Source organism: Hemitrygon akajei, chromosome 1 (assembly GCF_048418815.1).
Source record: "Hemitrygon akajei chromosome 1, sHemAka1.3, whole genome shotgun sequence".
Classification (NCBI taxonomy): domain Eukaryota; kingdom Metazoa; phylum Chordata; class Chondrichthyes; order Myliobatiformes; family Dasyatidae; genus Hemitrygon; species Hemitrygon akajei.
In genome coordinates this window covers 209,976,678-209,990,406 of record NC_133124.1, presented here as the reverse complement: position 1 = coordinate 209,990,406, position 13,729 = coordinate 209,976,678, and the positions used below count along the sequence as shown (strand labels likewise).

The 13,729-nt window shown below is 38.9% G+C and overlaps 1 protein-coding gene across 3 annotated transcripts in view; it reads left to right on the top strand.

Moving 5' to 3' along the window:
- Positions 1-13,729, top strand: part of cdca2 (cell division cycle associated 2) — a 45,290-nt gene that overhangs the window by 19,861 nt on the left and 11,700 nt on the right. For all 3 annotated transcript variants that reach the window (XM_073059682.1, XM_073059699.1, XM_073059689.1), the window contains 4 exons: positions 697-809; positions 994-1,123; positions 2,173-2,405; positions 11,655-11,745. In XM_073059682.1, coding sequence (XP_072915783.1) covers positions 697-809; positions 994-1,123; positions 2,173-2,405; positions 11,655-11,745 — 567 coding nt within the window. The remainder of the gene's footprint in view (positions 1-696; positions 810-993; positions 1,124-2,172; positions 2,406-11,654; positions 11,746-13,729) is intronic.

Here is a 13,729-nt window from a genome sequence, read left to right as displayed (position 1 = left end):
GCCCAAGGGTGACCTGCAGGTTAGTGGAGGGAAGTAGCGCCTTACACCTCCTTTGGTAGAGTCATATCTCCACCCTACTATCCAAGTAATGTCATATTAGTAACATTGTTGTATTTTCCTAAATGATATGGAGGAAATCCATAATTATTTAAAGAGAATATAAACTGTAAATAATGCACTTGTATATCCATCAAGATGAAAATGCAGGTGAAAATGTTTTTAATCAGCAAGCCCTCCACTGCAGAATGTTCTTTGGAGGTAAGGCATAACAGACTATACCTCAGAGATAATTGCCCTTAGTTTGTTGTCAACAACCACAGCACCACCAAATTTCCATTATTAAATTTAAGGATTATAAAAACTAAGAGGATTACAAATTGGGAATGGTGATTATTTGATCTCTGCTTCTATCAGTACTTCTGGGAAAACTACCTGCATTTTGCATTATCATTTGGAGATCTTTTCTAACCTCTGAAGTGTCTTGCTAAGGGCTGTCTCCTTAACTCACACCCACATTACTGACTATCAGTGAGTTGGAAGGCAATATCTCCTCCTGCAATGCCTTTTACCTTTAGATTTGAAAGTCTATATTTGGTGTTTTAGTGTACAAAATAATACATCAAAGTGAAATTCCAGCTTCACTTGGCTGTCCAAGATGGATGATGCATTTGATATTTTCCTTAACATGTGTTCCAGGAAAGTTCTCTGCGGGGAGAAAAAGATTCTCACGAAGAGCATCTTCTGTTGGAGCCCGAGGATCCCCAGAGACCAACAGTCTTATTTGCTATATTGCCAAACAAAAGATGCAGGTATATCTGAGTAACAAACATTACGAGTAAATGCTTAATTTTTTAATGTTGCCAATGTTGTCTTGATGAATGTGGAATAAAAAAATCAGTGATTAATCTGCACTGCGCAACCCTCTATTTAAGTTGACTTTTTACTTGAGGGGGGAAGAAGATGATACCAATTGATTGATTGCCTTTTTATTAGGAATCTCAGAGAGTTTCAGTGCTGAAGAGTAAGATTACAGCATTCATGGACACATTTCAAGCTGCAGAGCAGGATGCGAACAAATCTTCAACAGCAGAGCTCCCAGATCTCCCAGGTTTATCCCAAACAAGTAGGTAAAAGGTGTACCTATTCATGGGTAGATATTGTTAATATGCAAATAAAGGCATTTGTGTCCCAATATTCTGTGGTTAGTAAATGCCTTCTGATAACCACTGTTGACTTATTTAGTAAATGTACCATTCACTGCATCACTTAAGTTCTCAGTTTATTGCTATGGGGTTAAATCCCCAATTTGTGCTGAATTCAAATTGGTATTGCTAAAGGCATCCACAGCCTGAGCTATCAGGAGAAAAGAGATTATGTAGTTAATGATCTTCTGTGCATGCTTTTCTTGGTCTAGTTTAGGAAAAAAAAATGAAGTTTGCTGTCTTCACCACTACTCCCACCACCAGTCCAACATCTTCCTAACTCCATCCTTTGACTAAGTATCAGATAATCACCCAGATGCTGAAATCCCATTTTGCAAATATAAGATGACAGATATTTCACACCCAGACCTATATTAGGGATGTTCAGATTATAGACATCTGCATTTACGGAATACTCAAATCAGAAGTAAAAATTTTGATACAGAATAAAATTCACTCTTACGGAATTGGGCAGGGGGAGTATATAAATCATTTTTTTTTTGTATTTTTTGGTGCACGTGCAGATAAAGCAGTTTTGCCTTGGGAAAGATCGCAGTACAGATAGTTTTCCAGAATGCATATCTCCCGCACCTCCAGTAACATGGGGGTCACCTGTACTTTTTAATTTTGATTTTATCCACTTTCTGATGCCACTGCTTTTAGGTGTATGCTGCATTACATCACCAGTGACTCAAAATGCTGAAAACCAAATCAAATGACAGAATGTAAAATTACAGGCCGTTCCTGGGTTACAAGTGTCCAACTTATGTACCTACAAGCAAATGATCTTATAATATCTCAAAAGTCTAACTGTATGCTCATACCTTAATTCCTACAAATGGCAGAATTTCCGCTATCTGTTCAATAATTGTTCTTTCTTATCAAGTCTTGCGTGCTTTTGATATCATTATTTACAGTAGTATGGTCTGTTTAAGGAAAGAAATAGTTGAGGTAATTTTTGTAATTTTAGGTTCAAAGGAGCAAAAGTCTATTCTGTCTACGAGCTGCAGTAAACCACAACAGAAGAAAAAAGTGACCTTTGGTGAAGCGTTGAGTCCTGAGCTGTTTGATGAAAGGTTACCATCCAATACCCCTTTACGTAAAGGGGAATCACCAGCACACCAGAGGTTAACTTTTGGCGCTAGCCCTCCATCTGTTCTGAAACAAAGGTCAAAAGCCCAAATTGTTTTTGAAGAGGAAAAGGTAAACTTACCTGCTTTTTAAAATTTATTTTATTTTTTATATTTCCTGGTCATTTATGTTCAGATTCATTTACTTATCACATGTAAATTGAAATGTGTTGTGGAGTTCCAATTGGTTTAGCAAGTGGGATCCTACTTGGTTTAATATAAAGCTCAAAGGTATTCAGCAACATTCTGTTCATTGGTTAAGCCATTGTCAAAATGTTGTGTGCAGTTTTTTTTTGCTTTGTAACCCTAAGACCAGCCTGCAGAAGTTCTATGATTTTATATCTACTTCAATACACAGCTTTGACATCATAACTGAAGTGTTATGACAAAATTTTAACTGGGGTTATTGTTCTGCATGAATTAAAATCAGTGATTTCTTAATAGCATGTGAATATACATATTAAGGATTTAAAAATATCAAAATCAATCAAATGAATGCACAGTACTGCATTTGTCTTTGTGGAGCGGAGGGTGAGTTTATAAATGTGGCAGGGGCAAAAGATGTTGGGAACGGTGAGGGTGGAGCACCGTGGGAGGGGTGTGGGATAGGTGACAGAGAAGGAGTGCTAGTGGCAGGGGGTGGCACGGGTGCAAACATACCCAGCCCTGAGACACCAAGCAAGGTCATTTGATTCCAAACAATTGGTTTATTGATCATTACAGAATGTCTGTTATGTGCTTCTTGCTCTCTCTGTTCTCACCCATGATTCCCCTCTCCTTGCATCTTTCCCACTCTCAGTCCACAATAGAGCCCCATCTCAGAATCAGGTTTATCATCACTCACAAATGTAATGTTTTTTTTATTGTGGCAGCCTAAGCCTTTTGCACAGTACTGTATGTTCCCCCATGTTGTGAGCCCTGACCTACTATTCAGTTGCATAAGGTTTCTGAGCAATGCACTTTGTTTCCTGCTTCACACTGCTCCTCTTTGTAGTTAAGCAGGAGGGCAGAGGGAGAATTGGTGGTGGCAATATACCACAGAGGTGAAGATAAGTTCTTCCTTCCATGTCATCAATCTGTCTGTCACTGAGCACACTCCTGTTTCGCCTCTAATGACAACCAGGACCTGTCTGATTTACTTACTGGCCTAAGGAAACAGGAGCTGGATCTAGTCAGATGCTGGAAAGAGCCTGGTTTGAAAGATGCTGAATGTCTGTTTTCACATCAGCAAAATCTGAGCTCTAAACATGATAAGCTAATAATGCCCAGTACACACAAAATTTGTGGGCTACGTTTTTGAGATTCCATTGTAGAGGTGATTATGATCAAAGACTTAAAATAAGGAAGGCTCATTTTTCAGTGCCCCTTTGTCTAATCTTGCTTCCATCATATAACAATCTTGCAATAATCATACAACAAGTAGTATGTAATTTAAAAGTGAGTAAATATCTCAACTATAGCACTTTTGTCTAATAAATCTCTAGGACTGAGTGCATTGGGTGAGTCGATTTTCTGAAGACGAGCCTGAGTCTCTTTAGCCTTGGCCTACATATCACTAATGTATGAATATAACTGAAAACCAGTTGCTTGTAGTCTTGGTTACAACATACAGTACTCCTTTTAATGCAAGAGAACATCATTAGATCTCTTGTCTGCTGGGAGAGCACATAAGACATTTTGACAAATGCCGCCCATTATCTTCTAAACCTAAAAAAGAATAGTCAAAAAAAAAGTCATGAAGAATGTACCCAGAATTTCAGCTGTCTCCTTGAAGGACAAAATTTCCCAGCAGCTAATTTCTTCTAATTGCATAACCATAAATATGAAGAAAATTTTAAAGTAGAATATTAGAATTATAAATGCATTTGAGTTATAGATGCAAATGTTTTTTTCCCATTGGGCCATTCAAATTTAGAAGATAAAGCATTTTTCATTGTATCATTATTAATATAGATCTGCTATTGTTTAAGCAGCGTCATGAAAACTTTGATTAACTTGAATTTCATTTTTTTAATGCTCGATGGCCCTAGTTGAGAGATAGTCTCTGACCGCATCCAACTTCATTCCAGAGTTTTTACTTCCACCATTTTACCCAGAAATCTGCTGTATTTTACTTGTCAATTTACCCTCTGTTGTACTGCTTTAGATTAATTTAAAGTACTTTGATGCATTTCCTGCTCACTGGATCGAGTACTTATAATAAAGTCCAGCAAGGTCAACTTATTTATTTTATTTATCTATCTATCTATCTCACGGAACAGGCCATTCTGGCCCTTTAAGCTACATTGTCCTGCAATGCCTTGATTTAACCTAGCCTAATCACGGGACAATTTACAATGATCGAGTAACTTATCAACTGGTACATCTTTGGACTGTGGGAGGAAACCGGAGCACCTGGAGAAAACCCACGTGGTCACGGGGAGAATGTACAAACTCATTACAGGCATTGAACCCTGGTCGTCTACTGTAAAGCGTTGTGCTACTGTGCCACGTGCCAGTCTGGTAAATTTAAACCCTGTCAATTTAATGAGTTGAAGTTAGTTCAGTTTGCAACATAGTCCCACTCTGATGTGAATCTCATGATTTTTATCTGAACTGCCACCACAATTTCATATTGCCTTACAGTTAAGTAAGCAAGATTAAATACAGTGCTTGAAATAAAAACAAAAATTGCCAGAAGCATTCACAACTCGGGCAGCAACTGTGGACAGACAAACAGCTACTGAAGACCCCTCATCTAAACTGATGAATCTTCCCACCATTTTCTGTGTTTTTTTAAAATTTCAATTTCCTGCATTTGCAGTTTTTGATTTTTCACTTATGATATTTGGACCATGGTATGTCCAAAACACATCAGATTATGATATGTTTTTGATTTGTTTACAACATGTTTCAACATTCTGTTTGCTTTGCTGACTGTGTTGCTGCTTAGGTGTGGTGTCCAATGCAATGCTGTCAAACACTGCTTACTTCAGTCATTTCACATCACTCGCACAAAATGGTGATCGATCCACTTTTATTTGATATTTCATAGTTTTACAGCAGTCAACGCAATCTTTCACGCATTGGTCAGGACCATATTTTTGTGCTGTACTTTTATCTATTTGTACTGTTTACTGAATATTTCTAAGTGAGCTAATCAATTAAAGCCATTTATTCATTCTCGTTAGTCATCCTACAGTCCTATACTCTGGAGATGTAACAATCATTATATAGCTGGACCCAAAGCTATTTATGTATAACCATCATTATTATCCACACACAAGACCGAATTATTGGTAACAATATAACTAGGTCAACCTTTATATGTCTTTTTGAAACAAGCATTACCTATTCCAATTGATTCATTGCATAGTTTGGTTAAGTCCTGGGTGGTCAAAAGCCCGTCTAGCAGTTTGGTACCTTCAAACTAAAGTTCGACGTCAGAAGTAGAGTGGCACAATAGTGTAGTGGTTAGTGTAATCACTTTACAGAGCCAGCATTTGGGGTTTGATCCTTGCTGCCATCTGTAAGGAGTTTGTATGTTCTCCCTGTGATCATGTGCATTTTCTTGTTGAGTGCTCTGGTTTCCTCCCACACTGCAAAGCTAGGGTTGGTGAGTTGTGGGCAGTATGTTGGTGACCCTTGAGGGCTACCCCAAACCTCGCTGATATATTTTGACACAAGCAGCACATTTCACTGTCTGTTTCAATGTTTTAGTGTACATGTGACAAATAAAGGTAATCTTTAACCTTTAAAATCTTTAAGTAATAGAAGCATTTTGCCTTCATTGTAAGTCAGTGGCCCAGAAATCTGAGTGTAAATAAAAATCTAATGCCACGGTATTCTGTCTAAAACACAGTGATAATTTTCCAAGTTCCCACTTCTTACAATTTGTCCTTTCAAACCGTATTTGTGTCTCTCAGTGGATTTAATGTCCCCCTTTAAAGTGTTCAAGTTAGTTAATTCATTCTCTAAATCGTCTTTGTGAACCTCCTCTGGATCCTCTCCAATGCCAGCACATCTTAGATAACGGAACCAAAACTGCTCACAATAGTCCAAGTGTTGTCTGACCAAAGCCTTATAAAGCCTCAGCACTACATCCTTGCTGTTATATTCTAGTCCTCTCGAAATGAATGCTAACATTGCATTTGCCTTCCTTACCACCTTCAAGTTAACCTTTAGGGAATCCTGCTTGACGATACCCAAGTCCCTTTGCACCTCTGATTTTCAAAAATATCTTTGTTTAGAAAATAGTCTATACTTTTATACCTTCTGCCAAGTGCATGACCATACACTTCCCTACACAATCCATCTACGGTCAATTATGGAAAACTCTGAACATCCTCTACATAGCACCATCCAGAGACAGAGAAGCAGTTTCAGCGACAGGTTACTATCGATGCAATGCTCCTCAGACAGGATGAAGAGGTCAATACTCCCCAATGCCATTAGGCTTTACAATTCTACCGCCAGGACTTAAGACCTTTTTAAAAGCTATTATTAATGCTTTTTGAGATAGTGATTTAGATGCATATCATATTTTTTTACTGAGTTAAGTATTGTATGTAATTAGTTTTGCTACAACAAGTGTATGGGACATTGGAAAAAAGTTGAATTTCCCCATGGGGATGAATAAAGTATCTATCTATCTATCTATCTATTTGCCCATTCGCCCAATCTGTCTGTCTCTACTTGTAGACTTCCTGCTTTCTCAATACTACCTGCCCCTCCATCTAACTGTATCATCCGCAACTTGGCTACAAAGCCAACAATTCAGTCATCCAAGTCATTGATATATGACATGGAAAGAAGTGGTCCCAACACTGACCCCTGCGGAACGTCAGTACTTACTGGCAGCCGATCAGAAAAGGCCTCCTTTGTTCTCGCTCTTTGCCTCTTGCAGGTCAGCTACACTTCAATCCACACTGGAAAGGTACCTGTTACCTTGCTAAGCAGCCTCATGAGCACCTTATCAAAGACCTTCTGAAATTCCAAGTACACAACATCCACTGACTCTTCTTTGTCTATCCTGCTTGTTATTTCCTCAGATAATTCCAACAGGGAAAATTTCCCCTGAAGGAAACTATGCTGACCTTGTCCTACTATTTCACGATGTGCCTCCAAGTACCCTGAAACTTTATCCTTAATAGTGGACTCCAACATCTTCCCAACCACTGAAGTCAAGATAACTAATCTATAATTTCCTTTCTTCTGCTTCCCTCCCTTCTAAAAGAGCAGCCTGACATTGCAATTTTCCAATCCTCCTCAACCATTCCAGAATCTAGTGATTTTTGAAAGATCATTAATACCTCCACAGTCTCTCCAACCAACACCTTCAGAACCCTGGGGTATAGTCCATTTTATCCGGGTGACTTGCCTACATTTAGACCTTTCATCTTCTCCTTAGTAATAGCACTTCTAACCCCTGACACTCTCTAATTTCTGGCATACTGCTAGTGTCTTCCATAATGAAGACTGACACAAGATACTGAAGTTCCTCTGCCACTTCATTGTGCCCCATCTCTCCAGCATCATTTTCCAGCGGTCTGGTATCCACTCTTGCTTCTCTTTTACTCTGTATATCTGGAAAAACTTTTGGTATCCTCTTTGATGTTTTTGGCTAGCTTATCTTTATATTCAACCTTTTCTCTCCTTATGGTTTTTTTTAGTTGCCTTCTATTGTTTTTTTTTAAAAAGCTTTCAAATCCTCTAACTTCCCACTAATTTTTGCTATATTATATGCCCTCTCTTTTGCTTTTATGCTGTCTTTGATGCCCCTTGTCATCTTCAGTTGTGCCATCCTCCCTTTGGAATTTTTCATCATCTTTGAGTTGTAAGTTCTGAATTGCACACAGAACTTACAGCCACTGCTGTCTGCCATCATCCCTGCTAATGTCCTCTTCCAGTCAACTTTGAGCAGCTCCTCTCTCATGCCTCTGTAATTACCTTTACTCTACTGTAATACTGATATACCTGATTTTAGCTTCGCCTTCTTAAACTGAAGGGTGAATTCTATCATATTTTGATCACTACCTTTAAAGGGTTCATTTACCTTAAGCTCTAATCAAATCTGGTTCATGACACAACACCTCATCCAGAAATGCCTTTGCCCTAGTAGGCTCAACCACAAGCTGCTCAAAAAGGCATCTCGTAGGCATTCCACAAATTTCCTCCCTTGGGATCCAGCACGAACCTGATTTTCCCAATCTCTGCATATTGAAATCCCCCGTGATGATCATAACATCGCCCTTGTTGCATTTCAGAAAATTTTCTATCTTGCATTGTAATTTGTATCCCATATCCTGACCACTGTTCAGAGGCCTGTATATAATTCCCAACAGGTCTTTTTCCCTTGCAGTTTCTTAACTACCCACAAGGATTCTAAATCTTCTGATCCTATGTCACCTCTCTCTGAGGATCTGATTTCTTTTCTTACCAGCAGAGCTTCCCCCTACCCTTTGCCCGCCTGCCTGTCTATTCTTGGATGTTAAGCTCCCAATTATGATCTTCTTTTAGCCACAACCCAGAGATGCCCACAACGTCATACCAGCCAATGTCTAACTGCATTACAAGATCATCTACCTTTATCTGTATACTGTGTGCATTCAGAATACACCTTAAGATTTTTATTCATCACCCTTTATCGATTTTTGCCCCCATGCCCCCAACTCATCCCACTCACTGCAATTTTGCCTCTCCTTCCTCACAGTCTCACTACATACATTATCTATGTACTTGGGTATCAACTGTCCTCAGTCCTACCACTCTGATTCCTGTTCCTTTGCCAAATTACCGTAGATTCCGGACTACAGAGCGCACCTGATTAAAAGCCGCTGGCTCTAATTTTAGAAATAAAATCAATTTTTTAATTGTAAAGGCCGCACCGGATTTTAGGCCGCACCGCTACTTTTAAATATACATACGTATCGGTAACACAAATTACGTTGCATATACTTTTTTACTGAACAGCACGAACAACATTCCAATATCTCCTAACGACTGGTAAAAAATATATATACTGCAGCCTACCAGGAAAAGTTATTGATCGACTTTAACTTAAAAGCAGCGTTTTCGCTCGGGTCTGACGCGCTTGCGTAAAGCGATCGGGTCTAATCGGGTCTGACGCGCTTGCGTAACGCGATCGGGTCTAATCGGGTCTGACGCGCTCGGGTCTTGCTTTTCTTCGAGTATTTTCCATGTTGATGAGGGTGAGTACAAATGACTGATTTACAATAATTTAATTGTGAAAGTGCGCTTGATTTATCGTACAATTTCATTGGACCTCTGTGAACTACTCATCAATTTTATTGGTCTACTGTTACGAGGCAAAATGTTTACGAGGCGGCATGAAAAAAAACCATGTATTAGCCGCTCTGGATTAAAGGCCGCAGAGTTCAAAGCTGTTCAAAATGTGGGAAAAAAGTAGCGGCTTATAATCCGGAATCTACGGTAGTTTAAATCCACCTCAGCAGCTCCGGCAAACCGGTCTGTGAGGATATTGCTCTGCCCCCTTAGCTTCAGGTGTAACCTGTCCTTTTTTGTACAGGTCATACCTTCCCCAGAAGAGATCCCAGTGGTTCAGAGATCTAAAACCCTGCATCAATTCCTCAGTACACTCACTGGCTTGTGACACGGGCAACAGTCTAGAGATTACTACCTTGGAGGTCCTGCTTTTCAGTTTTCTACCCAACTTCCTATATTCTTTCTTCTGGACCTCTTCTCTTTTCCTACCTATTTTATTATTACCAATGTGTACCATAACTTCAGGCTACTCAATCTCCCCCTTTAGAGTGCTGTGGACCTGATCTGAACTTCCATCTATGGAATCCTATCAATACTGCACTCCTCCTCTTCCCCCTTCCCTTCTGAGCCACAAGGCCAGACTCAGGGCCAGAGACCCAGTCACTGCAGCTCCCCCCGGTAAATCCCCTTCCCCACAGTATACAAAGTGGAATACTAATTATTGAAGGGAAATGGCCACAGAACTACTCTGCACTGGCTGCCCATTACCTTTCCCTTTCTTGACAATCACCAACTACCTGCCTCCTGCAACTAAGGGTGTCTACCTCCCTGTAGCTCCTATCTATCACCTCCTCGTTCTCCATATGTGCCAACAATACTCACACTGCAGCTCCTGTTCCTTAACACTGTTTTTAAGGAGTAGCACCTCAATAAATTCATGCATGTAGTTATCAGGAAGACTGGAGGTCACCTAGATTTCCCACATCTCTCACAAAGAACATAACACTAACCCTGAACCTATCCTCACCACACTAGTTATGTACTAATAGACAAAGGAAGAGAGAAAAGAGCCTTAACATAAAAAATTCTTAGAACCTCTGCCTGTTCTGGCCCAAGCCAGGCTGCTCTAACACTGTCCACTCCAACACTGGCCGCTCCGCTTGCATCTCGCTTCTTTTTATTTGCAGATTATGATTGCTGCCTGCCAAAAAGTCCCGATAGGCCTTGAGCTATTTTTTTAAAAAAAACCCACACCGCCTCAGCCAAATGGTGACTGTTTGTGACAAAATCTGAAATAGAAATAGTGAAATGTCAGAAGCAGTAGGACAGTTAGCTGCTGTGGAAAGAAAAATAGTTAATATTTTATTTTAACTACCTTCATCAGAACCAAGGTTACCAATAAGTTCATTTTTAGGCAGAGGGATGAGACAATGGGAATGTGGTAGAGTGAGGCCGGGGTTGTGGAGGTGATTCAACTGTTTATGGAGATGTCTGGTTGATTAATGAGGGCAGTTAAAAGAAGAGGTAGCAAAGGGATATGCAAACGCTGCAAAATACAGGTGAGTGCAAAAGGGGAATGCTCAGCAGACCAAACAGAGTCGTGAAATGGAAAAACTCAGTTAATATTACAGATAGGTATCTTTTTGCCAGAGCTGGATAGTTCTGATACAAATGCAAAGAGAGAGTTACCTGAAATTGTCGAATTTGATATTACCCTGATGGAATGGCTGATCCTCTTAATGCTGGACTTCATTGGAGTAGTGTAGAAGGCCACATACAGGTCAGCGTGGGATGCGACAATAAAGTGACAGACAAACGAATGCTCAGAGTTGCCCCTGCACACTGAGCAAAAGTAATGCATTGTAAAAATATAGAAGACCTTAGTTCAGGATATTATTTGCAATAGAGCTAATTTAACAGTAATTTCGGGTGTGCCACTTTCAAATATTTCTGTATTGTTGTACTCTTGCGTGTTGTAAAGACTTGGAAACTTTTAAATTACTCTACATTCTAGTTTATATAATGCTAAATGTCTAGAAATGTTTCTCAATATATTGAATCAGTAAAAAGAAATGTCGATGTAACCTTTTTTATTTAGAGCGCTTCCACTGATGTGGCTTGCAATGGATGCAGCCCTGTGAATGACCATGGTGATAGCATATCAATTAAACTGCAAACAAAATTGGAAGGTGAGTAAAATTGTTTTAAGTCTTTTTTTTATGGCTAATTGTTCTGTTGGGAGCTCAGGCACATAACTAGATTATGTGCATTTTGACAATGCCAGAGCTATTTTGTTTTCATTTTACAACCTGCCAGAGGCCTTGTGCATAAGAATAATAGTAGCATCTCAAAGCTACTTTAGAGAAGTTACAGCAAGTCTGTTTCATAGATCTGATATATAGTGCCTGATGCATTATCCATTTAAGCGAACATTTGTAAGGAGATGGTGATTCCTGTTAAACCAGTATACAGTGGATTCCAGTTAATTGGGTCATTGGTGAATCAGGACAGCCAATTATTGGGGACAACTCTTAAAGAACAAAAGCTAATTGAGAAAATAACTGGGATTCTCTTTGTTTATTTGGGGCACTATGCTACTTAACTGGGACAGGAAGTTGTTGCCGAACAGTTTCTAACCAGCGTCAATCATGTGCATTTGTGTGGCTGTTAGACACACTATACTTGGAGCAAACAGTTTTTACATAGGATCAGTTGTGCGTACATTTTCAAATAGCAGTGATTTTTGTCACTGATAGTTGGTGAAAAATAAACAGTAAGACAATTCAGAACTGTTTTGCTCATCATGATTTCAAGCATTCAGACTTGGAGATGCTGGAAACGACCGGGAGTGAAAATGAAACTATTTCAGCAAGTTAGGAACTACAAAGAATTTGAAGGTATTGACAATCAACTTGAATGTTACAATGAAACTGAAGATTTGGAGGATACAATTGTTGAAAGCATTTTATGAAGGCTGTCCATTATCTGTACTAGGTGTCTGTGCTGATCTTGTTCATTTACAGTTAATCAAAGGAAGATGACAGTATACACCAGATGAATTCCTCTGTCAATAACTAGCAGGAACTAATACACAGTTTTATAGCACTGCAAATGCATTGTCAGTGTTCTAATTTATTCTATATTTCATTTAAGTACATAAATGGTTACTCAGTTAAACGGTAGCTTGATTTATTTTATATTTTTTAAGCTATTTCCATGAAACTTTGGTTAAATGGGGCAGCTGCTTAATTGGGCCAAAATGTACTGGTCCCAATGTATCCCAATTAACCGGAATCCGCAGTGTTTGTTTTATTCAGTTTGTAACTATAGGAAAAAATTTCTTTATGAATGAGTATACAAGATGAGCAAAATGAGGTTATCTGGAGCTAATAATATCTTGGATTCAGTTAGCCAAATTGATGTTTCTGTGCTTTGATTTTTTTTATTCCATTATTTAGGCCTTTCATGTCTAAATCTTTAAGAATAATTTCTGTGAGCAATTGAACACAGATTTTAAATATTGAGACTTCTCATAGTTGGTGGGACAAAATCAAAAATTGTGTCCAGACTGATACTGCGCATCTTTCTGTAGTCAGTGTACAAACCAGACTGGCTGAGGAAAATTAAATTTTCATGGGGTGGTTGAAGGTGCTGAAGAAATCCTGGGGACGTTAAGTAGATCAATTCAGGCCATTTTAGTAGAGGTGATTATAAGAAGAATCTCATAGGATGGTTAGTAAATTGTAAAATTTTAATTTTCTAGCACTCTGCATTAAGGAAAATATGTTAGAAACTGAAATTGTACCATACTATGATTCATTTGTAATCAGTTTAGCATTTAAATAATTAACTCTTTGGTTCCTCTGTTGATCAGTTGGCATGGTGGATTAAACCATTTTGCTATTGTAGGTTGGGACTCTCAGCCAGGCCAGTCATTGAGTTGCCTACAAATTTGAGTTTGTAATTCTTTGTGCTAGTGATCTCTGTTATAAAGAGAATTAAGGGGAGATTGTAAAGCTGGTCTATGATGTGTCACAAGTTGAAAATGGTTACAAGCACACTTACCTATATTCATGAATTAGCAATGGTTACTTGAGTTCTTCTGGAAATTCTACTAGTTGTTGTGGGAATTTTTTTCAAGAATATCCAAAAAAGCATCAAGAAGAAGGCAAA